Source organism: Crocodylus siamensis, chromosome 2 (assembly GCF_052110815.1).
Source record: "Crocodylus siamensis isolate JL-2025a chromosome 2, ASM5211081v1, whole genome shotgun sequence".
Taxonomy (NCBI): Eukaryota; Metazoa; Chordata; order Crocodylia; family Crocodylidae; genus Crocodylus; species Crocodylus siamensis.
Window position 1 is genome coordinate 13,104,103 of NC_143396.1, and position 27,065 is coordinate 13,131,167.

The 27,065-nt window shown below is 46.2% G+C and overlaps 1 protein-coding gene across 1 annotated transcript; it reads right to left on the minus strand.

The window, feature by feature from the left end:
• Nucleotides 1-4,821: 4,821 nt before the first annotated feature.
• THNSL2 (threonine synthase like 2) lies at nucleotides 4,822-26,715 on the minus strand. Its single transcript, XM_090035324.1, has 9 exons — nucleotides 26,552-26,715; nucleotides 17,748-17,983; nucleotides 16,228-16,422; nucleotides 15,547-15,699; nucleotides 14,393-14,623; nucleotides 13,339-13,487; nucleotides 11,164-11,289; nucleotides 6,567-6,718; nucleotides 4,822-5,579 (listed from the first exon to the last, which is right to left on the minus strand). The coding sequence occupies exons 2-9, from the start codon at nucleotides 17,968-17,970 to the stop codon at nucleotides 5,360-5,362; spliced, it is 1,449 nt and encodes a 482-aa protein (XP_089891450.1). The 5' UTR covers nucleotides 17,971-17,983; nucleotides 26,552-26,715; the 3' UTR covers nucleotides 4,822-5,359.
• Nucleotides 26,716-27,065: the final 350 nt, after the last annotated feature.

The following is a 27,065-nucleotide window of genomic DNA, read 5'->3' on the forward strand; positions in this document are numbered from 1 at the left end:
TTACAGGCTCAGTGGTGCTACGCTAGCTAGCACCACGCCCAAAAAGGACCTGGGGGTCATAATTGACCATAAAATGAATATGAGTCACCGATGTGATGCTACAGTTAACAAAGCAAACAATATGCTGGCATGCATCAACCGATGCATCTCAAACAAAACTAAAGAAGCGATTCTCCTGCTCTGCTCGGCATTGGTGAGGCCGCTGCTAGAGTACTGCGTCCAGTTCTGGGCGCCGCACCTCAACAAGGACGTGGAGAAGCTCAAAAGAGTCCAGAGAGGAGCTGCTCGTACGATTAGAGGCCCGAAGAGGAAGCCATACAAGGAAAGGCTGATAGATATGGGACTGTTCAGCCTAAAAAAGAGAAGACTTTGGGGGGATTTGGTGGCAGCTTACAAATATATCAAGGGAGAGCATCAGGGGCTAGGCGAACAACTATTCACCAGCGCGGTTGGCCTTGCTATAAAGGAGTGCCCGGTTCTATAGGCTGGGCACACCAAGCTGTTCAGACACACACTCTATCCTGCGCTGTTGGATACAGGCATCGGCAGAATTAATCACATGGGCCACATCTAACCTCAGGTAGACCAGACTGACTAAAACAAGAGGAGAGTTCTCTCGCTTCCTTCTTATTTGTACTCGGGGAGGGGGAAAGAAACCCAAAAGTCATATTATTTATCTCAAGAAAGCGCTCAAGCCCTGAGAAGCAGCAAATGCACCCCCAGGCATTGTGCTAGTAAGAATATGCCAGGGAGGATATGTAGCACCTTCAGGCACTCTGCAGGTCATCCAGCTGATGAGACAGGAATGTAACCTCTCTGCGCAACTCGCCTGCAGCAGTGCAAGACCCCGAGTGCTGCACTTGCTTGTTTACACTTGGATATGGTAGATGGGCCCAGACAAAAGGTTTCTGCCAGTGTTTACCATCATCCATCTCTATTAGGTTGGCTGCTACGTTGATACTTCCTAAAAAGGGCAGGGCGCAAGTGGTGGGGACACCTGAGACTTTCCTTGGACAGGGCTGGGCCTGAAGTACGCACAGCACCTGCTTCCAAGTCATTTATCATAGGTTAAAAGCTTATCAATATTGCTGACATTTGTGGAGATCCCTTGATTCTTGAGTGGTGGCCAAACTCCATTAATCTGCCATCGCCTCCTACTGATCTGCATTCACTGCTTCACACACGGTGACCTACAGGAGGCCTGGATCGTGACAAGGCAGCCCCAATCTTAAGCATGAGCAATACAAGTAGCTGTTTGGGGCCCAGTGCTTTTGGCCAACTCACTAGCGACAAGTAGACTGGGCCGCTGTGCCCAGTCTCCACAAAACACATCTGGAGTACTGTGTCCAGTTTTGGGCCCCCCACTATACAGAGGATGTGGACAAGTTGGAGACAGTCCAGCGGGGGCAACAAAAATGGTTCGGGGTGTGGAGCACATGAACTATGAGGAGGGAACTGGGCTTATTTAGTCTGTAGAAGGGAAGACAAAGGGGGGATTTGACAGAAGCCTTTAACTACCTGAAGGGTGATTACAAAGAGGATGGAGCTGGACTGTTCTCAGTGGTGGCAGATGACAAAACAAGGAGCAATGGGCTCAAGTTGCAGCAAGGGAAGTTTAGGTTGTATATTAGGAAAATCTTGCTCACTAGGAGGGTGGTGAAGCACTGGAACAAGTTACCGAGAGAGGTGGTGGCACTTCCATCCTTGGAGGTTTTTAAGACTCGGCTCAACAAAGCCCTGGCTGGGATGATCTAGTTGGGGCTGGTCCTGCTTTGAGCAGGGGATTAGACTAAATGGCCTCCTGAGCTCCCTTGCAACCCCCATTTTCTATGTTTCTGTGTATGTAGCCTGACAGCTTCCTCCCAGATCTGTCCCACAGAAGCAACATGGGTCCTACCAAGGATAGAGCCGGTCCTGCGCAGATCAGATTCTGCTATTTTGTCATGATTACCCAGGTGTCACTACAAGAGCCTGCCTTATAAAGGAAATCTTTCTTATGAACAAATCAAATCTGAGGATTTAGGTCTGCTCTAATGTCCCAGGAGCTGCCAAAGGGTGTGGATTCAGAGCTAATTTATATTGGACAGAAACAAAACTAGGCAACTGTGAAGCTTGAGTATGTTAAGGAATGACTCGGGTCATTAAGTCTAGCGGTGAAGATATTCAAGTGGGACTATAAATAAAGCTGGCTGCAATTCAGGATTTCTATTCCAGAGACCAGGGTGTCAAACATTGAGATTGTTCCTCCCGGCTGTTAACATCCATCCAAAATGCAGCTGTTAAAGATATCTTCGTCATCTGTCAATCTAAGTGGGTTGCCCTTTCTGTATGTCTCCCTTCTCTGCTGCAATGTCCCATAGTGTGCACCCTCGGCAAGTCTGCAGTTGACACCAACCTGAGGGGACTGGTAGATATGCTGGAGGGTAGGACTAGGATTCAGAGTGACCAAGACAAATTGGAGGATTGAGCCAAAAGGAATCTCATGAGGTTCAACAAGGACAAGTGCAAAGTCCTGCACTTAGGATGAAGCAATCCCATGCACTGGTGCAGGCTGGGGGCTGACTGGCCGGGCAGCAGCTCTGCAGAAAAGGACCTGGGGGTTACAGTGGACAATTAGCTGAATGTGAGCTAGCAGTGCGCCCTGGCAACAGCAAACTGGGCTACATTGGTAGGAGTGTTGTCAGCAGATAAAAGGAAGTGATTCTTCCCCTCTATTCAGCACTGCTGAGGCCACATCTGGAGTACTGTGTTCAGTTTTGGGCCCCCCACTACAGAAAGGATGTGGACAAATTGGAGACAGTTCAGCAGAGGACACAAAATGGTTCGGGGGGGCTGGGGGACATGACTTATGAGGACAGGCTGAGGGAACTGGGCTTATTTAGTCTAGAGAAGAGAAGACTGAGGGGGGACTTAAGAGCAGCCTTCATCTACCTGCAGGGGCGTTCAAAAGAGGGAACTAAACTGTTCTCAGTGGTAACAGATGACAGGACAAGGAGCAATGGTCTCAGGTTGCAGCAAGGGAAGTTTAGGTTAGATATCAGGAAGAACCTTACTAGTAGGGTAGTAAAACACTGGCACAGGTTACCCAGAGAGGTGGTGGTGGAAACTCCATTCTTAGAGGTTTTCAAGACCTGGCTAGACAAAGCTTGGGCCGGGATGATCTAGTTGGGGATTGTCCTGCTTTGAGCAGGAGGTTGGACTGAATGTGACCTCCAGAGGTCCCTCCCAACCCTAACTTCCTATGATTCAATGATTTTCAAAGGCCTGTAGAGCTCCTCACCTGCCTATTCACATCATCTTTTTTCATATGAAGGTTCCTCCACTACCAGCGATGCTGGCCTGAATAACCCACTCATCCATTTGTCCCAGAACAGCCTCCCTGGCCCCTGCCACTATACCTTGAAACTCCTCCCTACCTAACCATTCCCACCTCTGGTGTGTTGAGTTCCCTGCATACCACAATGGCCCAGAATGCCCCAAGCTGTTAATTTAACACCTGCTTATCAGCATCATAGTTGGGAGTAATTATTAATCATTCAGCTTAATTAAATCCTACATTTCTTTAAGCATCGCCTGTGCCCAAGTTCTTAGTGAGCTTTCACATCATGTAACACTTTCAAGAGTGCTTATTCTAAGAAAGATGATTTGACTATAAAATTCCCTTCAAACTCCTTTTTCAATTAATTTTAATTCTAGTTAATTCAGTTATTTACTTGTAAACTCCTATAAAAATAACATTTTGGTTTCAAGAAGTGAGGCTGTAATTGAAAAAGCATCTAAGCATGTCCTTAATGTTAAGTATATATTAAAGTTCTTTAGTGAACTAGGAGCCAAGTACTGTAAACTTGGAAAGGATACTTGTTTTAACATAGGGCTAGAATCCCTGTTTTAGTTAGAAAACTCAGGCAAATTTTGCCTGGAGCCACGACCCAAACCTCTCTAGTTCCTCAATCCCAAACCGCACCCTTCCCAGAGTCAAAAAACCACCAGCCCTCCCTTCTCCAGCTACCAAAGCTTCCAGCCTCCTGCCTGATAAACTCTACAAGGCAGTTTTATTTGCACAGGTAGAAGAAGTGAACAAGACAGATGGCAAACACAAACGAGAAAATGTAGGTACAGCAAGGCTACACGGCAGTTGTCCCATAATTCATTATCTAATTGCAACCCCCAAAAATATTACCATTCCCTCTGCCACAATAAATGACTCAAGTTGATAGTTCATGTAAGCAGTACGTGTGCTCATTCAAAAAGTACCTGCTGCGCAAGGAGTTACTTGGTCGAATACACATCAACAATTTAAAACATGGGATCTCCCATATCTCCTGCCTTTCCTTTACCGAAATGGCTTCAGAGACAAAATGCCTCCATTTTCATTTCACATCGTTTTGTTCTTTGCTCATTCGTGATTTCTGTGGAGCAATTTTTGAAAGTGAACTGCCTGAATTCAGGTGAACGTTAAAATACAGGCTAACTTGTGGGCCCTATTACTCAAACCACAGATACAAATCCCTTATTTGTGCACGCAGGCAGCCAGGCAAGCAATGTGTTACTGAGTGCATACATGGCCCTGCAGGAACCAGGCCTGCAAAAGAAGCACACCACCTGCTGAATTTTGAAAATGAACTCCTAAGCGTCCTGCTGAAGGGTGACGTAGCGCTCGGTGCACGCCCAGGCGTTCCAGAGGATACAACAATTCTTATACACACTTTCAGTTTCTGAACTATTTAAATAGGAAAAAAATTAGGCTGCAGTGCTCCCTAGCGGACTGCTAACGAAACACTCATTTTCATCATTAAAAAAGTCACGGAAAGGGTGACAGAGTCAGAATTCAGCATTGATTTTTATTTGCTGGGCTTTGGACAAAAGTTCATCCTTATTACCAAGTGACTGTTCACAAAAAAAAAAATCAGTAGAGCTTGTTGTTATAACTTCAGTGATATTTAAAGGAGTTTCTGCTAGGAGCTAAAAGAAATGGGATAATAAGTAATGTATAACATTTGGGTCAGTTAATGATTAGTGTTTGTAAGGCGCCGTGGAGGCAAATGTAAAGCAGCTTTTCATACTGATTAACAGGGATGAAAACATTATGATTTACGAGAGTTTAAATACGTTTCCATACATTTACAGTAAAACCCTATAAAATCAAGAGATCTTTTCTGTAAGATTTTAAACCCATCCTACAGAAGTCTGCTCCCGTGCCAGGACTGTTTAGTTTGCTTTAAATGTGCCACGATGACTCTAAAACCTCTGAGTTTGTTAGCACTTTCCTTGGAAGAGAAAATAGCAGAAAGGGTAGGCACCATTAAGTCAGCCTTTCTCATCATGCAAAATGGAACATCTCCGCACAGCTGCCCAGTGATCAGATGAACTCCTTCTGCAGACTTCTGCGCTTGGCAATAGCTTCTATTTTGTCTTTTACTGTTTTTGCCCAGTCCTCCCCTTTTGTCAGTGTGATGGACCTGGTCTCCATCTCTTGTAGAGCTTTTAGCTCAGGTGGCTCTTCCGGTACGAGTCTTGCTTTGAGTACAGCATCCTGGAACTTGGCTGCTGAAGCAGAGGCTAAGCAGCACCTGGGTGTACTGCAAAAGAAAAATGAGGATGCATACATAAAACTGGAACAGAAGTGAAGTGCTGCTTTTCTGACACTCTCTAGGTCTGCTGCTACAGCATCACCGTCCACAACTAGAACGCTGACCTTCCTCCTGGGTGCAGAGCACGAGGCAGCACGCACTTCTGCCCATTTGGTTTAGCACGCTGCCGTAGTCATTTGCAGAATGGTGTGTGCATGTGTCAAACCTCGCAATGATATCACACAAAATATGCAAGGTTGACGCTGATGACAAAACTCCTATCATCTGAATGGAGGTAAGGCCAGGCCTACCACATGCAGGTTTGTAAACTGCTCTGTGGAACAGCAGATGCCAAGGTTTGCCTAGCACATTCTGTGCATGCTACTGTTTAATTCAGTCCTTGAAACTGAGTCATAAAAAACTCTGCAAGAGAAAAATTAATAATCTATAGAAAACTAAGTGTCATGGGGATACCCAGCTGTGGACACCTGTTCTCCTGCTCACTACAGACCCACCAGAGGAGATTTACCCCAAATAGTGTTTCTCAGGCCAAGGCAAAGACTCAAAGGGATTTTCTTCCCAGGAAAACAGTGGGAGAACTTGTCCGTCCTTGTGGACACACAGGGGAGCCATGAGAAGGCACTGGAGAACGATCAGCTTCAAGGGATTTAGCCCAGCCCAAGTGGAAGTTGCTAGTTTGTGCCCTGGAGGGGACAGGGGCAATGAACCAATTATTTACACTTAATTTTTGCCTTCCATTGGAAGCCAAAACTAAATTGCTGGCAAGCAGATGCCACCAAAATCGTTTTGAGTGCAACAGCAGCATGAAACATCCTACATGCAGAACTGGAGAGACTGGAGTGAAAGCCAGATCGCCAAAAGTTGCTTCTAGAAGCAAACTTCCTGTAAGCATGCCCTTCTACTGAGCATGAAGAATGCCACCTGTGATGGCAATCTTTCTGGAAGGAAGCTGGCCTTCCCTTACTAAGTCCTTACTTGCTGAGCTGGAAATCCAACTGCTTGTAGTGGTAATGAACAGCCACCGCGGAGTGGGGACACAGCAGGTAGTGGTTATCTTCCCAGCAGCGTCTCATCGCCTGAATGATGTCTTCGTCAGATACTGAACAGGAGCTCAGCACTTCAGAAAGCTTTGATTCACAGGGGGGGGGAAGCAAAAACAAGCTCTCACAATCAGAAGCATGGCTGAAATTGCAAGTCTACCCATGGCAATTCATTAAAAAAAGGTATTGAAGTGAATTCTGTGCTGTTGCTACTTGTATTCATGACTAATTCATGACTAACCTTTTTTATACTGCGGACCGGCACGGGAGCAGGACAGGGTGCACAGAGCCAGCTGCCTCCCTCCCGGGGCTGCCCCACTGCCCAGCTTTAACCCCGCACATGACTACTGGCAGCAGAAGCTGCTTGCCCAGGCAGACAGACGGGAGTCTGAGCAGGGGGCCCATGCCATGACCCAGCAGCCAACCCTTCGCGGCCTGGTACCAGGCCTTGGCCCAATGGTTGGGAACTTCTGCATTAGATGGTCTCACACAACAGAGAGAAAGGTATGATCTCATCACAGAATCATTCCAGACAGTGCAAGGAGCAGATCTGATTCCACCTATATTAAGTGTCTAAGTGCAATCCTATTCCTCCCTGCTCGAGCCCTTGCAAAACCGTTACACTTCTACTTTTATAACATGCCTGTGCCTTAGCCCTAAGATTAATTCACAAGAAGCAGTGCAGAGGAGAAGGGCCCATCCATATTGTGCATTAATGCTTTTTCCAAGAAACGTGCTTTGCTTCTAGAAGCAAAAAATTAACGTTTTGCTCCTAGAAGCAACTTGAACAAAGGGGAATAGGATCATACATAGGTATCCAAGGTACCACCTGGATACCTAACAGATGGAACATGAGCTGGCCCTAAGGTTTTTTCCCACCTGATCAGCTCAGTCACATTGTTGGGGAACATGGAGGAACAATCCAGGGATTTGAAAATAAATCAATTCCAAGGGAAATACAGCAAACTCAAATACTTGTAATGGGTGCAATTTTTCTCTTTAAAAAGGACTATTACCAACATTGTTTTTCCATATAGATCACTGAAATTTAAACAATATGCAATTAATTAATTAATTAAGCATGTCACCTTTTATTTTTATCCATTTTGTATTTCACTCAGTTTGGACACTGATCCACCATATATTTGTTTAATGTTAAACATACGGGTAGTCCCGCTTAAGTCACTAGAACCAATGAAAAGAGAAAGGTATGCCAAGACTTTTTGGACTGTTGGAACCAGATCCTGATCCAGTTATTTGTTATATAAGTGGGTCTGAGGCACTTACATGGACACACAACACATTTATTCTGGAACAGACAGATTTATTCCACAGCAAAAGTTGGGCACACACACAAAACGTCAGAAAAGCCAACTTTGATAAGCTCAAGAGGCTAGTCGGTCAGGCCCTCAGGGACCATGACCCCAGGGAGATGGGAGTTCAAGAAGAGTGGTTGCTTCTCAAGGAAGCGATCCTCAGTGCACAAGCTAAATCTATTCCAACACGGAGGAAAGGCAGCAAGAAGGCACAGCAGCCCCCCTGGCTCTCCAGAGACCTAGCGGACCTACTGTGGCTGAAAAGGAAAGCCTACAAAGGATGGAGGATTCACCTCCAAGGAGGATTACTCCGCGCTGGTCCGGTCCTGCAGGGAGCAAACCAGGAAAGCCAAGGCTGCAACTGAACTCCAACTAGCTTCAGTCATCAAGGACAACAAAAAGTCCTTTTTCAGATATGTGGGGAGCCGGAGGAAAAGCAAGGGCAACGTTGGACCCCTGCTAAACCAGATGGGGCAACTGACAACTGACGCCCAGGAAAAAGCCAACCTATTAAATAGGTACTTTGCGTCAGTCTTTCATCAGTCACACGGGATGCCCATGCCTGCTATGGGACAGGGAGATCCGGGTGAGGGGGATCCCCTACTCTCCATCAATGCTGACCTTGTGAAGGAACACCTTGAGAAGCTGGATACCTTCAAGTCAGCCGGCCCTGACAATCTGCACCCCAGGGTACTCAAGGAGCTGGCCAGCGTCATAGCCCAGCCCCTGGCACAGGTCTTTGAAAACTCCTGGCGCTCTGGTGTAGTGCCCGAAGACTGGAAGAAGGCCAATGCGGTGCCGATCTTCAAGAAAGGGAGGAGAGTGGATCCGGCTAACTACAGGCCCATTAGCCTGACTTCTATCCTGGGGAAGATCCTAGAAAAGTTTATTAAGGAGGCCATCCTTGAGAGACTGGCCCAGGCTAACATCCTAAGGGACAGCCAGCACGGGTTTGTTGCGGGTAGGTCTTGTTTGACCAATCTCATTTCCTTCTACAACCAGGTGACCTATCACCTGGACAAGGGAGAAGAGATCGATGTCATATATCTTGACTTCAAAAAAGCTTTTGATCTGGTATCCCACAATCACCTCTTGGCCAAACTGCCCAGTTGTGGCCTTGGCTCCACCACGATCCACTGGCTGGGAAATTGGCTTCGTGGTCGGACCCAGAGGGTTGTGATTGATGGCAGTCACTCATCGTGGTGCCCTGTGACCAGTGGGGTCCCTCAAGGCTCTGACCTCGGACCCATCCTGTTCAACGTCTTCATTAACAATGTGGACATTGGAGTCAGGAGTGGACTGGCCAAGTTCGCCGATGACACCAAACTTTGGGGCAAAGCATCCACGCCAGAAGATAGCCGGGTGATCCAGGATGACTGGGACAAGCTCAGCAAATGGGCAGACGAGAACCTCATGGTGTTTAACACCGATAAATGCAAGGTTCTCCACCTTGGGAGGAAAAACCTGCAGCACCCTTATAGGCTCGGCAGTGCTACGTTGGTTAGCACTACAGAAGAAAAAGACTTGGGGGTCATCATTGACCACAAGATGAACATGAGCCTCCAATGCGATGCTGCGGCTAGTAAAGCGACCAAAATGCTGGCGTGCATCCATAGATGCTTCTCGAGCAAATCCCGGGACGTCATTCTCCCCTTGTACTCGGCCTTGGTGAGGTCGCAGCTGGAGTACTGCATCCAGTTTTGGGCTCCACAATTCAAAAAGGATGTGTAGAAGCTTGAGAGAGTCCAGAGGAGAGCCACGCGCATGATCAGAGGTCAGGAAAACAGACCTTACGATGACAGGCTGAGAGACATGGGACTCTTTAGCCTGGAAAAGCGCAGGCTCAGGGGTGATCTGATGGCCACCTATAAGTTTATCAGGGGTGACCACCAGGATCTGGGGGAACGTCTGTTCACCAGAGCGTCCCAAGGGATGACGAGGTCGAACGGTCACAAACTCCTGCAAGACCGTTTCAGGCTGGACATAAGGAAGAATTTCTTTACTGTCCGAGCCCCCAAGGTCTGGAACAGTCTGCCAGCGGAGGTGGTTCAAGCACCTACATTGAACACCTTCAAGAGCAAATTGGATGCTTATCTTGCTGGGATCCTCTGACCCCAGCTGACTTCCTGCCCTTTGGGCAGGGGGCTGGACTCGATGATCTCCCGAGGTCCCTTCCAGCCCTAATGTCTATGAAACACAGTGTTTTTGGTGCAAGTCATTCCATTCTGGGATAAAGCCATCCATCAGAAGCGAGGAATAACTATACACCAGCATGATTTACACATACATAACAGTTCTGTGTCCATTTCCCTGATCAGGCATCAAAGATAAAGTCCACAAGCTGGATGCAGCCTGCAGAGACTGTCATCTGCTCCACTGTGCTGCCTGAACTGGCTCCAGGTGCTGGATTCAGTCCACAGAGCCAGTCCAACTTGCAGAGTGGCTCCATGCTCCAACCCACCAGGCCTGGTGAGTTTGATATGCCCAATCTAATCTTATTTTGTTCCCCAGGTAGCTGTGTGCTTAATGCAAACCAGCTCTCTCACCACGTGGAGGCTGCGTACTGTAATAGCCCCCAATCCAAGCAGCCAGCCTGGGACAACTGGCCTCTCCTTACTTCAGAATGGAGTAAAATTCAGTAAAATGGTTACACAGGAATCAGGTCACATGCCCACACCTGAAATGCCATCTTATTTCACCATGCTCAACCCCCTGAAAAAACCTAAGCATATCTACTTTGGTAAAATCCAGCCGTTTTAACGCTTATGCCAAAGTCACAAAAAAGAGATGAGAAGGATCCATCCACCTGTTGGGCGAACAGTTTTTGATGGGCTTGAGCATGGTGGAAAGGGTCATACCTGGCACCTCTGTCCACTCAGTCACCTAACATGTGGAATGGGATCTAGCCCTTAGTAGACTCTTATTTAGTCCAATGACCTAGCAATACAGTTGGATTCGGGTCCTGCCACTGAAGAGGAATGGTTAAGCCCATCAAAATAATTGTAGGATTGGGGGGGTTGGCTGTGTTTATTAAAGAGAAACATCCAACAGATTCTTTGACAATACGCACAGGATTTCTGGAACGATGCACTCCACTATCCTCCTCCGGTGGAGGTTTTAGACTTCAGGACAAAAAAGCCCTTGCAAAACCAAACAGTTTATCTTTTAACACATTAATGGTTAATATTTTCCTTGGACATGTGCAAAGTGACTGACCTTTCTGTGCAGTTCTTCTGGGAGTTTGAGGCTTTTAGACATACAAAACTGCTCCATCAGAGCTTTAATCAAGCCACTGTCAGCATCTGAAAGCAACCAGAAGAGCCTCTCCATATTGTAAGGTTCCTAGGAAATACACATGTGACATGCTTGAATCACCATCTACCAAAGATTCAATGCAGAAAAGTGGAAAACCAACCACTGCTAGTGGTACCCTCAGTGCCTTAGATCCTATTGCATCTCAGGTTCGGTCATACTTGATATTTTATTAGTAGATGTTAAGAGTTATGAACCCCAAAAGATAACAAAGCCAGTAGGGAAATACAGAGTGCCCGAGTGAGGGACTAACAAAAGAGGGATGGGGGTGAGGAGGGGAATGCAAATAGGGTACAGAAAATACAGTGTTAGCCAATTAAGTCTGGGGGTGGGGGAGCAGCTGGAATTTTATTAGTAGATGTTAAGAGTAACACCGTGAGTGTGATCAAGTGGAATTAAAGATTGACTGATGGGCTCTGTTCTGGCCCTTTATTTTTTCTTATTGACATATTGGTCTGCATGTTACTGCCACTATGATCCTGGAATTGCTTCTTCTGGAAAACCATTCACAAGGGATTTCATAGTTCAAGAGCTGATCTATACATGAAAAGGGTTTTTGGTATATCTTTAGTATTACTGCCATAAATTGCTTTGCATTGATGCACAAAAGACCTTCTTTTGATTTAGCATGCATCTTCTGCTTTATGTAGTTCACCTGGCAAGCACATAGCATTATACTGTGAGAAGCTTCATATGGATATGAAGGCAAAGGAACTGTAATGCATCACACAGTTCACCCTTGGCACACCATGCACTCCTTCCCTTCTGGATCAGCCCATCTGCTTGCCTGTCTCCCCTGAGGTCATCTTAACCACGTGTCATGCTGACATCCTGGCACATGCTCCCTTTGCAACTCATGCGAATCCATACTGCCAAATAAGGAACCTTTGAGGCTCATCGAAACCAATCTTCTGAAAGCCTCTGCAAGTCACAGGAATTAATGTGTGTATATCAGGTCCTGGAGGAGCATCTCTCCACTAAGGCACCCCAAGTGAAGACAAGAAACAATGGACACAAACTGCTTGAAGATTGCTTCAGATTGGACATAAGGAGAAACTTCCTTACAATTCGAGTGCCGAGGGTCTGGAACAGACTCCCCCCAGAAGTGGTACAATCACTGGCACAGGAGATCTTTAAAAACTGACCTGACACTTTGCTGAGGTCATCTGACCCTAGCAATCTTTCCTGCCCATGTGCAGGGGGGCTGGACCCGATGATCTTGTAAGGTCCCTTCCAGCCCCTAACATCCATGAATCTATGCTTCACAGATGGCTTCCAAGAGGGTGGCAAAATATATTGGGAAGTAAAGGAAATTAGTGGCCCAGAGTATGGATTATTCAGCTCCAAGGTGTAAAACTACAATTGGCACCTCTTCTTTTCAGGAACAACAGCAAAAAAAAAAAAATCTACCGCAGGAGAAAAGCTCATCTCTGCTTCCTCTTTCTTGGAGGCCGGTGTGAGACTCTGCAACACGCTCCCATAAGAATTAAAGGACCAACACGAACATTGCCACCTTCCCCTCCAAAAGCAAAGCAGAGTCTCCGCCAGTCTGACCAACTGTTAACACAGAGCAACACAGCTATTGCAGCAGAACCAAAACCAAGCTGAAATACTACCCCTGCACACACAGCTCGCTACAGCAAAGCACGTAAGAAGGAATGAACAACGAGACAGACAGTAACCTCATCATTTGATATGGGGCAGCAATGTTTTCCAGCAGGAGGCCAGAATGACTCGGCTATTGCCTGCCCATCTCAGACCTGAAGACCCAGCCGCCTCTGCTGCTTCTCCCTGCTGCTCAACTGGAAGTTGGCACAGGGGGAATCCCCCTCTGCCAGAGCCCAGGATGCAGCATGGCATGACCAGAGCCCCCCCACCGCCAATTGCCGCCGAAGCCACAGTTCCATGGGCTGGATCTGGTCACAGGTTGCCACCCCCTGACTTGGTACACTTCTAGCAGGTATTCAGATAATGACAGAAATGAGGGTGGTATATAAGAACCAGTGCAGAACAGAACAAGGATAGCAAAAATAGTTTAGGCATAACATTCAGCACCTCCCCTGTTAGCCATGAATATACCTGGATATCCATTGCAGAAGCTAAAGTTGGTTGAACGTTTCCCAACAATGAGAAGTCTCCGTGCTGAACAGTCCTGTGAATAATGTCATTGCTGTTTACTACAGCTATGAGCTGGATGGGCAGTCCCATCTTCTTTGCAATATATCCAGCTGGAAAAGAAAAATGTAAGTGCAGAGGGTTTCACCCCATGATGAAACATTCATAAAGCAAATGTCCAAGTGAAGTCATTGGGGAAAATCATTTGGGCAAATATATCAGGTTTGGCCAAATGTTATGTTTCATATCACAACTATTAACAGCCTCTATCTCTATAATTTAGGCACCCACCAAAGACATTTAATTCCAGCAATGCCATTCTCCATGTGAGAAGTCTCAAAGCAAACTGGATGGTTTCATGCATAGACTTGGAGTCCCGATAGGTCCCAACTACCAAATTAAGGGACAGGGACACATTCACAGAGGCTTTTCCTGTCCATAAGATGTGACTAATACAGCTTAGATGGTTTTCCCCTGAAGTATAAAAAAGACCCATATCACACCAACTCCTCTATTATTGATTGAGGACCAATTGATTGAGTTTACAAAAAATTTGATTCCCCCAGTCCTCAGTGAGGTACGTCCAGTTAAAAGGCTAGGGTAAAATTAATTTGCAAAGAGCTGCAGATAGGTTAGTTTAGCTGCCATACTGCAGTTGCATTATTTCCTGATGTAGAAAGTCAGACACTCAAGATCTTACACCCTTCAGCATCTGATTCATTCAGTTCACATGGATTTCCAATATGTTCATGATTGTATTATCTACGGTAGGCATCATAGGAGGGCTTGGGACTACCTGTGTCTCAAATAGTTCCAACAATGTACTAGGTGTTTAATATAAATAATAGTGATAAAAATGGTACAGGAGAAAGATCTTTTCTATTACAAACCCTCAGTTGCCAATAAAAAGAATAATAATATACTGTTCTTAAGTTGCCCTTTAAATCCATAGGACTCAAAGTGCCTAAACTTCCCCCACTGGACGCACCACAATGAATGCCCTACCCCTTCCTCTAACCTGTGAGGTTTCCTCCACCCCCTGTTGGCACGACAATCTCCACAGCTGGCAGAGGGGTTGCATCCAGAGAGGTAGTGCATTGAAAGTAAGCATAGAAGTGGTGAGCAATCTGCACCATAATCCTAGACCAATTGATTGAGTTCAAACTCATCAGGTTATGTTTTCTGGCAAAATCTGTGTTGGCGAACAGCTCTTTGATTGGCTCATCGATTTCATCGCTATTCCCATCAGCTGTTGAAGGGAAGGAGAAGAGGTCAGGGGTATTAACTGGAGTGCTGCTGAAGTTAGAAAGTGAGGCACAAAATATGTGGTTTGAGTAACTGAACAAAATATGAGACTGGTTGCTAACTCTAGCCATGAAACTGGGAACTTGTGAACTGGGATTTTGGGTCATCCCTGAAGGCAGCAGCTGCTAGATAACCCAACACAGACCATCGTAGAGGGAGGAGCTTGTAACACTATTCCCATGAGTCCTTCTAATGTTAATGGCCAACATGTACTGGCATCAACCCAACAGCACAGCTTGAATACAGATGTGGGTTCCAATTTTTAATTGTAACCCCAAGTTTTGGGGGGGTTTTGGAGTGAGGGTTTTCACTGGGGCCCATCTCCAGATTATTCCCAGATATTCTACTATAAAAAGGTATAGGAACCATTCCTGACATGACCAAGTTAACCCAGAGTCTACTTGAGCCAAAGTAAGGCATGAGTTCTTCACAGGAAGAATCAACAGAAGAATTCAATTTACTTCCAATGATTCCAAACCAAGGGAGGGGAAGACACAAAAGCATAGAGGATGTAGTACCTTTACAGGAAGATCTTTCTTTCAATGTGGACACAGTGCAGATAGATACTACTAGACAAGGTAATGGCTTTTAACCCATGACCAGAAAAGAAAGGAGCTCAGAGTCACCAGCCAAACAAGTCGGAAAATTAAGGCAAGTTTCCATACGGGCTCCAACTAGCCTTCCATTAGCAGAAGTACAGGGAACTGGGACCCTGAAGGTAGCAGCTGATAGATAAGCCAAGATGGACCCTCACAGAAGGACCAGTTTGCAACACTATTCCCCACAAGTCCTAGTGTTAATGGCCAACCAACATGAAGGCATCAACCCAGCAATATTATAAAATAGATCATCCAACAAAATGCAAACCAGCAAACACATGAACGTTGTCTTCGATCACTGTTGTCATCTGTAATTCTTGCATCTGGCTGCAGAGACCTTTGGGTAACAGGACAATGATATCCATATTCTTTTCCCCTCTTATGCTTTCAATTGCTGAGCTTCCGGTGTCTCCCGCAGTTCCTGGTTCAAATTAAAATAGCCAAGAAAATAATGCAAGAGTTAATTAAGAGACAAAAGGTCGGTCAAATATATGTCAAATATGCATGGTTACCATTTTTTGGTCTAAGTTATTTTTAGTTAGTGGAGAGCACCTGGCATTGGGAAATAGCCTCTTCCCAATGGGCAGCTGTCAATATTACAATTACCCTTAAGTGGCATACCTGTTTGTAGATCCAAGCAAAAGTTTAGGCACTTTTGTAAAGCACTTTAGGCACTTTTGTAAAGGCTTCAGGAGGTTGAACCAGTAAAGGTATCCTCTCTAGGTTAAGGAAGGCATACCATGCCACTGACTCTTCATTTTCTACAGAGGAGTTTCAGTAAACATTGGTTTCCATGGCTTATCAATTTGGTTTGCAAGCACCAGCATAAAATTCACCCCCATGCAATGGGTTCACACAAAGCCCTGTATAATATCTCAACAGCCTTTGATCTGGGGTGAAATCTAAGTATGTTTCTTCCATCCTTTTTTTTTTCTCAACTGCAACCTACCTACTAGAATAGTGATGTGCTTCTTCCTTTTCTTCAGGAAATACTGTAAGAACTGTCCTGTGCAGGACATGGACAAATCCTTAAAGGCATAAGTTACACCATGCCAGAGCTCCAAAACATTCAAGCCATTCCTCAGCCTGGACAGATGTACTACATCTTTGTGTCTGACTCTGGTGAAGGCTCTGTCGATCAGGTCTACGGGGAAAAGGTTAAAGGGAACTGAAAGAACATGTACAAGGCATACCTCTGTAATACATCGTCTGCTTTGCCACTGTTCCTTATGCCCATTGCAACTTTTACTACCAAGCTAAGGACTCTCCAATGTTGAAGAGGCAGAGAGGTAACCGAGAGAAACGCTCTGCACTACAGAGAGTCTGAAGCTTAGTACAAATTGGCAGAGGTCTTCTGACTGCCAGTGTTTGCAACTACTGAGGGGTTGACCCAATAAATGGAAAAAAAATTAAATGAAATCATCAGCCCCTATTGTACGCAGCAGGAGAAAGACATTTTCTCTTTCGCCCCATCTCCCCTCCGCATGCCCATAGGGGCCACTCCACCAGTCGTCCATGACAGAAACCACACAGGCAGGCGACAGAGAACCCGCTAACATGCACATACAGCCAATACGGCACCCAACCTCTCTCAGACCGACCAGACATGCTCCTAGAAGGGGCTATCTACCCAGAACAGCTCTATTGTCAGAGGCTACTCCCAGTCAACATAATGGTGCCCAACACCGCTGGGATTGCATCCATCTGCACCATAAATGCCCTGGAGACAGTACGCTGGGAAACTTGACTCATGCTTCCTGAAGATGACCTCTGCAGCCAGGGACAAAATACAGCCTTGTGTGTGTCAGGAGAACCTCCTATTCTTTTTTCCCTGAAGAGAAGCAGATGTCTAGCCAGCTTGCAACCTACTTTAATAACAAGAAACAGCAGGTGGATGGAACCAACTGGGAGAGAAAAGACAAGGTAACAAGATAAACTGCTGAAATTCTGGCCTCTAATGGCCTTCCTCGGTAAAAGAAAATTAGCATTAGCATTAGCAAAGTGGTGCATTCATTGCACTATCCAAAGCATGAAGAACAAAACAGAACAAAACGTGATCTCCACATGAAACAATGAATGAATGCTGCTCTGCCTTCAAGTCCAGAAAGGCTGTGGCCGAATGCTTTAACCAGCTGATCATCCTGACGCCAGCCTTAGACAATGAAACTTTAAAAACCAACTTGAGCAAGCAATCATCCACAGACAGGATTGTTAGGTATGGTCTAAACTGACTATGGATTTTTATCTCATTGTCTTGATTAGCTTTTATAACCCATGCGTCCCTCAATGGTTTAGTTGCTTTTTTTCTTTCCTCAATTCACCGTGCCTCTCCCAGCAGTGCCCCTCCTTTTCCCCTTTCCCTTCGTTACCCCCTGCACCTGATGAAGTAAGCTGCTGCTTACAAATGGTTATGCATCTCTGATTTGTTAGTCTATCAAGTGCAAATCAGCCCTGCCTTGTTTAACTTACCATTCAGCTCTTGCCTGGGGATGAGTTCAGGTGAGATGAAGAGCGAACACAGCTCTTTCACCAGCTGTGGGTAGGAGAAGTTGCTCCATGCTCGCAGGGTGTTAGAATCAAGCAGAGGAATTTCCTCAGGCATGAAAAGGCCACCATCTGGGGCATAGCCAGAAAAGAGGACTCCTTCAAAATCAGTGCCCTCAGCGCCTCCGCGAGTGCTGATGTACTTCATGGTTCCCCCAGCACTGCAAGAAGCACAATGGTTACAGCAGGTTCCCGCAGGATACCAGGCTTCGCAGGAGAGCAGATGTCTGAGATTTCACTTTCCTGCAAAGGGAGAAGATCCACTCCCTGAATTATTGCAATCTAGTAAATAATGCAACTCGCATAAACAGCGCTGGGAGCAGGGCCCAGGACTTCTCATCCCCAAGTGAGCATGCTAACCATTAAGATGTTTTCCACCTGCTAGGGTGCTCTCCTTCTGACCCCATGAGTCTTGCGTTCCTTTCTGCAGAGCGGTACTTCTATAGGAGGCATGAAGAGTGCCCCTTTATCCAGCCAAACTCATTGCCCAATGGTTAGGGCATTCTCCTGGGGGAAGGGAGATGTGGATTTTAGCTGAGCTAGGCTTAGGAGGGCCTAGAACCCAGGTCTCCAACTTACTGAGCTGTTCCTGAAAAGATTGTCAGCACCATCTTTTCTTCTTCCTCCTGACTAAAAAGAAAGCGGTGAGTTCTGCTCGGTTCACCTAAAGAAGAGTTGTAAGTACCTACCCCGAGGAGAGGAATCAAAGCTGTGGCTTCTACGTATCGGTGTTGAACATTTAGCCCTGATGCATACATCTAAGCTCTAAAGAGAGGCTACTGAGCAAGGGGGGCTCCTTGACCCAAGTCACTTAAGTCTGAATCAACCAGAGTCTGATTCAACTACATTCATCCCGACTTATCTTAAACGAGTTTCAGCCTTTTGAAACTGGCTGATGTGCACTGAACTTCTGCTTCTGTTACAGGTTTAAACCAGTTTCTGATCACTTAAACTGGTTTATGTGTAACTTCTGTCTGAGATGCCTGTAGCATTGCCATCTTTAAAGCTAGGGATGAAGGCATAGGCTTGGAAGTGTAGGAACGGAAGGGATCTTGCAAGGTCGGCTAAGCCAGCTCCCCGCTCAAATAGGATCATCCCGAACTAAACCATCCCAGCAAAGTATCTGTCCCAACTGCTCTTAAAAGTTTCCACAACTTCTCTAGAGAGCATGCTCCAATGCTTGACCCCCCTCGTAGTCTGATAGCTCCTCCAACCTAAATTTCCTCTGCTGCAACTTCAGACCATTGCCTTAGCCCTGTCCCCTACCGCCACAAAGAAACCCATATCCATCCTCTTTATAATCATCGTTGTACCTGTCAGCTAGCTGGGAACATTCACACTTTGGCTAAAACCAATGCACTCATCTAGTAGACTTTGTTTCCAGGAGACTTATAGTCATTCAACAAGCTGGGATTTGGTGGTGGGATTACAGTCTCTCTTACACTTGTGTGTCTCTTTTTCAAATCCAACAAATATCAGCAGCAGCCAGTGTTTTGGGGATATAATAGGTATTTGTTCACTTATGTAAGGGAGTGAAAACTAGCTGTTAAGGGTGCTAGCAGTTAGAGCCCGTGACCTAAATTCCCTTCTTGGCCACCACCACACTATGCAACGCTGGGTCAGTCATTTCACATCTGTCTGAAATTTCCCCACACCCTTAAACACTACTGCTCACCTGACAAACAGGGTGTTGCGGGGCCTATTTAACTAAAACCCGTGGAGAGCACTGAGTTTCTTCCGTGAGATGCATTATATTAGCACGAATAATCTGGGTTTGTCTCAGTCCAGCCCCTCAAGAGACACTGCCCATATTGTACATGGTGGTGTTACAGAGAAGCTGAGGACAGGATGAGAATGGAGACTAAATGACAGTATCCAGCTGGGCAGGGTCTACTGGGGCGGGGAGGGAAGGGAACAGATCAGGAGAGAAGGTGATAAAAAAATCCAAACAGTGAATAACTAAAGGCTTTTTAGCTTAAACAGAAAAACAAAGAAGAAATGCAGCAAAACTGAAAGAAAGAAACCCCCACTGGGTCTTGAACTAAACAAAACCTTTTTCGCATTTGAAATTTTCGGCTGAAATTAAGTTTGTATCTTCCCCATTCCTGCCAACTCCTACACACTACTGCTGCTTCTGGTAACACACGTGTTTCCCCTTAAAACTCCTGGAGTCACCCGAGTAAGTCAGAACCTCAGCTTCTACCATCGGGGCCAGACACCAGGGGAGTTGAATAGAACTAGAAAAGTCAGACCCGTACGAGCTCCAAAACCTGAAGACAAAAAAAGAAGTGGCCCAAAATGATGGTGTTCATTTCTCTGGGATGTATTTGGCAGCCGTGTTGGTCTGAGACCAAAAAGAAATGCCAAACTCTAAAACTCTTGGTTCCCTTTTATTAGACCAACGACAGATTCGCCAACAAATTATCTTTCTTTGCAAGCTTTTGGGCTCACATGCCCTTCCGAAGGTTGCCAGCCCTCCAGGATTGTCCTGGAGTCTCCAGAAATTAGATATAAATCTCCAGGAGTCGGCTGAGAGTCACCCAGGAGATAAATGCTAGGGCATTCATTAAAATAGTAAATGTTAAATCCAATGTATACAGTAGTCCATTGTGTAACGTACATTTGCCTTCCTGTCAATTTGCGTTACCCAAATGCCGGTCTTCTCAGTACAGTAGATTAATGGCATTCAGTCATGTGATGAAACCTCCCCCAAGAGATTGAAATAGAGTTGGCAGCAACCCTCGCTCTTCCTCAGGCTTAGGGAAAACTAAAGATGGTGCAAAGTCCCCATTTGGTAGATGTGAGTTGGGTGTTTTGCTTGTTTTTTCCCTCTCAAATCTCTCGTTTCATGGAACTTTTCAAAACATAGAGCCGGCAGCAGCGGCTTGCTTGCAATCTTGGGCATTTGTGGTCTGAGTCGGGGGTGCTGCCAAGAAAGAGCTCTTGCCAAACCCAGTGCTGCCGGCTCCACCTCTGCCCAGGGGGGACTTGTCTGAGTAAAGCCACAGGTACAGAACAGCAGGTCAGCACCACCCTGGCAGAGCCAGGGAAACTGAGGCACAGCTTTGGGCTGGGAATTGCTCAAGGGTTCAACACACAAGCTAATGGCAAAACTCTTGGCTCCCTTCATTTCCCCTCCCCTCCCCCCCGCTTGTGGGAGCTCAGAGATGTTGGGTTTTTGTGAGTTTGAGAGCCAGAGGGGGCGGGGGTGGCGGGTTAAAACCAACCCAAGCTGCAAGGTAGCAGCTAAAATTTACTGCCTGGCTTTGTGCACGTGTGTGGACGTGTACAGGGGTGCGTGCACACGTGCAAAGGGCATGCACAGAATGACTGATATCAAACTTACAAAACTGAAATGAAGCTCTCCTGAAAGGAAGAGGGAATTATTCCACAGTCCCTTTTGTAACACGCGTTTGTACAGCACAATGCATGTGGTGAAAAGTCCGGTGATCGTGTTCTCCAGTGATCCGCGTGTGTGCCCGCTGTAAACAGTGCGGCTCATAGCTGTGTCAGGAGCCCTCCGTTACCTGCTGTTTTGGGTATCACCAGATAATGTCGTTGGTGCAAGGACTTTGTCTTTTCTCTGTCTGTCTAAGGGCTCTGAGCACTGATAAGGTTTGTGCAGGAGGCAGTCCCTATGTCTTGAACTGGTAGATCATTAATTAGCACACAAGGAAATGAAAGCTATGCTGCCTGCAGTCTGGTTTTCATATTTATTCCAGTGGTCATATAGAAGAAACTCAGAGAGGGACCCGTCTAATGAGCATCAACATGGGTGTCTATCATTAGAAGTAATGTCACAGAATCCATTAGCCAAAGGCTGAGACGTTGACTATAAAAACCCCTTTACATTGATTGACTCTCTTTGGATAGTATTCAGTGGGCTTGTTTACACATGGCTCTTTTATGCGGGATTAGCCTATAATTGCCATTTTTAAGGCACATAAAGGACTCAAGTCCACACGTGTACATCCTTAACATGCCTTAAAAATGGAGATTTTAGACTAATCCCACCTAAATTTGATACCTACTTAAAGCACGTGTAGATGCTTACTGCTCATTAATGTAGCTACACATGGGATAATGCGACTTAGCTATGCAAGCCTAAATTTAATGCGCCTTAATGCACTTTAGAGCAGCTATGTGTAGACACGTGCCTAAATTGGCTTAATGCACCTTAAACAAAGGTGCATTAAGTTTAGGCACACGTAACTACATGTATAGATGCATACAGAGTGTGTTAACATCTCTCATGTCCTATGACTGCAGGTTTTTGTTTCCCTGGATGGTCTTAGCAGTCATTTCCATCCATAACTTCAGTTGTTCTATGTTCTTGAGAAAAGTATCAACTCTGTGCTCTAGGAACAGGATTTATTTCCTCAGCATGGGCAATGTCTTCCTCTGAACAAGCTACATGCTGACAAAGAAACCACATCACCGTATGTCCTTCCAGGTTTTGCTGTAGCTTACACAAAGGGACTTCAACCAAGAAAAAAATAGGTCCAAAGGTCCAGAGCAATGCTGATAACTGCAATGTAACCTAAAGCTTTGTCCCCGTAGTCACAAATGCATGCAATTAATTTAGGCATACCATTAGTAAAGTTCAGCAGATGCATAAATCTGCAGAATTTGGCTTTGCACTTGTGTTTTAGTGCTGTGTTGTCACAGGCGATATTTATATCATGGCAGCCACTGAAGGAATAACCCACATGCCCTTCATTATGTTCCAGCCCCAGAGGTGGTAAAGGGGAGCTGGAGGGCGCCATTGGCACCATGCTAAGACCTGGGTCTTTCGGTATGCTCAAGAGGCTTGGAAAACCTCCGGGTCATCCTCACTGCATCATTTCTATGTTGACATGCACAAAGCAGGAGCGGATGGGTAGGCGTTACTTCCCCGAGGGCGTGGCCAAAGTCTTTTTTGACTGCTATTGTTTAGACATGCCCACAAGATAACTGGAAGTGCCAGGAAATGCTCTTCTAATGGGTGTTCCAGCTCTTCCCTTCTGCATTGCGGTAGCAAAGTTTCCTCCAGTCCAGGCACTTGCTTACTGGGGGCTTTAAAGCCACAGGCACCGATCTGACTTCCAATCCAAGCCGGACAGTTAACAATATAGCGACTCAATGTAACAGTTCACAGCGTGGTAGGGATGATGACTGAGGGACCCCTCAGTCAAAATATTCAGGCTACCACGGTTGATGTAGTCCAGTAAAATTATCTAGATCAGTCTTGCTCAACTTTGGCCCAGAGCCCATGTGTGGGCTGGATCGGACTGTCTGCAGGCCAGACCGGACCCTGGGGCCCAACACTGACCCTCCCTGCCCCACGAGCCTGTGCGTCTTCTTCCATTACTCCTGAAGAGGCTTGGACATGAACATCAATTTCAGGTTTATACTTACCTTATGAATATTTATAATCCATCTCAAAAAGGTACCATTCCCCAGCTCCAAGAGCTTTGAGCCATTGTTTCAAAGCACAGCTACATTTCCTAGCCTAGGAAATATGACAGCCCAGGCCACAACCACATATTAAGTCCCTGAGTGCATGGGTCCCTGTCCTCCACTGCATCAGCTGGATGGGTGGCATATGGTCCCCTGTTCCCTGCTGTGCGGGTAGTGCTAACAGCGTGCAGCAAACCCCAGCTCCCACCGCTATAAGAGAGGTGGCTACAAGACCCTTTAGACCATGAGTAGGACAGCCCTGCCCTGAGAAGTAGCAAAAGGCTATTGGCCTGCATTTTCCAAATGGAGATGCAAGACAGCAGCCCAGTCCACCTGCGTATTTAGACAGGTAAGTAGCTCCTGTGTGGCAGAGATTAATTATTAACACTACAGGTTTAGTAAAACATGTTTGATTGCCTCTATCATATACCAGTACTTCCCTGAAACATAACACAGTGTATGGTGTACATTAGCATAGCTTTGCTGATCTTAGTGGATGGGTGCCGATTCTTCACCAGCTGATAGGATTTGGGCCTTAAGGAGTTTATCTACTGCAGGATAAAAGTAGTAAAAAGCAAAAACAAAACAAAATTAAATATCCAGTCAACTCACTTCTGTCAGCTGATGTGTGTAACAGGCCAAGCAAGCAATCCAGTTTGCTGGCTATTTCAAAATATGAGGGGGGAAACATCCAGCTTCCAATTTGGACTGGGGGGAAAAAAAACCACTCTCAAATTTTTGGGAAATAAAAATTCATAAGAATTCATTTCAAGGTATTTGGTGTTTCTTTTTTCCAAGCTGTATTTATCAAAATAAATGTGAAAGAATTTTTTAATGAAAAAACATTTCAATCCAACCAAGTCAAAATGTTTCATTTAAAAAATGTCAAAACAGAGAGTTTCAAACTGTGTGGCATTTTTCATTCTTCAGAAGAGAAAAACCCCCACATTTGTGAAAGCGATGTATATTTGCAGGCTGTTTTGTTAGGACTGATTCTCCATTTTTTGCCAAAACAAAGTTTTTTGTGATAAACTGCACCCAGTTGTATTGCCCATTGGTTGCTGGTAAAGACCCCAAAACACGGGTACTTACGGTAAAAATACTGCCCTGCCATTCAGTTGGGTACAAATGTGTTTCACGGTTGCAACCAGAACCTTGTCCTCATTACAATGTCAGCATGAGGAATACAACATGATGAATACATGTCTCCTTTTGTGCTTTCCAGGAGAAACCTGAGCTGCTCATTTTGGGGTATTAGCTCAAGTTGTAGCTGATGTCCACAGCTTTGGGCGTTCCACAGTTCTTGGGTGTTGGCTGATGAGACTGGGTGTTTATCATCCTAAATTAACTCCCCTTTAATTAAGCTAATTGCAGTGAGGGCTCTCCTTGCAGACCAGAGGGGGTTAGCAGCACCAGCCCCCTGCTATGTTACTAGCTCCAGGATCACATACATAGCATCGTATCTAGACTCCTGGAGGCCTGGGAGATCTTTTAGTATCAGGCCCCACTTCGCCAGAAATAATGATAATACTAATTGGACAATGGGGAAAAAATTACCATTTTTGGGCCCCCTTTCTTTCCCAGCCCCTGGCAGCCACCTAGTTTGGCCATGCCTGTGTCCGGCCCTGCACATACTTCCTGAAGAAAGAGCTCCTTCAAATTGAAACCATGGCTTAATGTCACCTGAAGACTTCTGTGGGTGCATGGAGTGACCTAAGGGGTAAAACTCACTATGGTGACTATGGAAATGATCGGTCTCATTCTGCCCCTGTTTGTACCCCTGCAATTCTAGCAAAATCAGAACAAGGGCCATTTTGGGTACGTCTACACAAAGGAAAAAGCTGTGTTCATAATTCAGAATAGCTAGCCTGAGTTAACTAATTACATTTCCTTAGCAATGCAGACAAGGTAATTTGGGCTTTAAGTAGGATTAGTAGTTCAAATTCAACTCAAAAGGCTTGAAATCAAGCTGCTAAACTGACCCATGCCACAATATTTTATCATCATAGCAAGGGATGTGACTAGGTAGTATTCCATAATGGATATAGCTCTCCTGGCAGAACCTTCTGACCCTTCTGGATACACAAGAGGGTTTTTGTTAGCTTGCCTCCTGGGTTTGGGGGTGAAGAGGGGAACGAAGGTGTAGTGAAGCCAGAAGAAAACTCCTTCTTCTGCCACACTGTCACATCCCCGCTAAGACAGTAGCTGGTAACCTTTGCAAGCCATGGGCCAGAACAACCTGCCTCTCGTGCAATACAGGCCAGGTGGTTGTGGGCTTTCCCTGTGCCCACACCAGGACCAGGCAGTTGGGAACTGCCCTTGCACTAATGCTTCTCCAAGCCATCCACTCCCAGAGTGCAGCAGGAGGGCAGCTTTCAGGCAGGGCCGGGCAACTGAAAGTCCATGCTGCTACTGCTTCTGACACAGCTGGGAGGCAGGCAGGGGGTGGGAGAAGCAGCCCCAGCATGGATGCCGCTTCTAGCTCTCTGGCCTCTGGCACAGTTCCCCCATGGCTGGAAGCTGTGCCCATGCTGTAGCTGGGGGGGAAGAAGCTGTGGTAACAAGGTGTAACAGGTTGCCCTCCCCAGCAGCATTTCTTTTCTTTTCTTTTTTGCCTGTGAGGGGCACCCCTGAAGTACCTTAATGTTTCATTTCTCTCATTTGTCTCGTATGCTGCCTTTACTCTCCTGCCACGTCTTGGTGTAAATATTATTTACATGTTCTTACAAGCAGGAGACTGCCTATTGTAATTCTGTGTTGGGGTTCTCAGCCACCATGGGCCTTCTCCCCCATCTTTCTCTAGCTAGGCCTACCAGTCTAAACCCACCAGATAGGGTTTGACTATGAGGCTCTAGCTCCTTAATCCTCTTGGGGCTCATAGCCCTCCTTTTGTTTTCAATCTGGAGCCCAGGCTTTCTAGCCCAGGCCTGTCCACTGGGTATGGAGCCAACAGGCTGCAAGTTCCAGTCTGGGCAGCGGCCCAAAGCTCCCACTGCCCAAGGGCACCCTTTCTTTTAGCTCAAGCTACTAGCCGAGATCCCCCCACTGGGACCCAACTTAAAAGTCCTGCAACCAGCTCTGAGCTACAGGCCCTATACATCTGACACTCTAGTGCACTAGGCCCTTTGGCCTTTTATGACTGCACTCACGGCGCTAATGAGATCTCCTCCTCCCCTACAGCCTCGACCACAAACCACCGGTGTCAATCAATCAAAAAAATATAAATGGTATGTCCATGGGTTATAACCACCACAAAAAAAATAATTAAAGAAGGCAGTATGCCAGCTTACATTTTTCCCAGGCTCTGTGCTTCTGCTTCCCACTGTCTGTTACGGTCCTTCTTCCGGGGCTACCACCGCCTCTCTGAGAGTCCTCAGTAGTTCCCCTCCCACAGCAGCTGGACAGGTCACCAAGCCCCTCCGTGAAGCTCTTATACACAAACTCCTTCCCCCTTGGCTGCTGGCCCCAACTACCCTAAGCCCAGGGTTTTTATAGTTTTGGCCTGCTCCCTTCTGGTCACCTGACAAGCCGGCCATGCTCAGCTTTTAACCCCTACCCTGCCAGTGGTCTGTGCCCAGCAAGTTCTGGTCTTAAAGAGACCAGCCTGCTTTCTGGTAACAGGACTAGGGTTCCCTGTTATGCAAGGGCACATCTAGATATTGCCTGGCCCCAGTGTACCTTCTTGCTGCTTAGCTGTGGTGCCGGCATAGGCAAAGGCCTTGGGCTCTGTATGCCAGATCCTGTGGCTTCATGGACTGGATGCAGCCCACGGGTGGTATGTTGCCAACCCCTGCACTAAGGGGC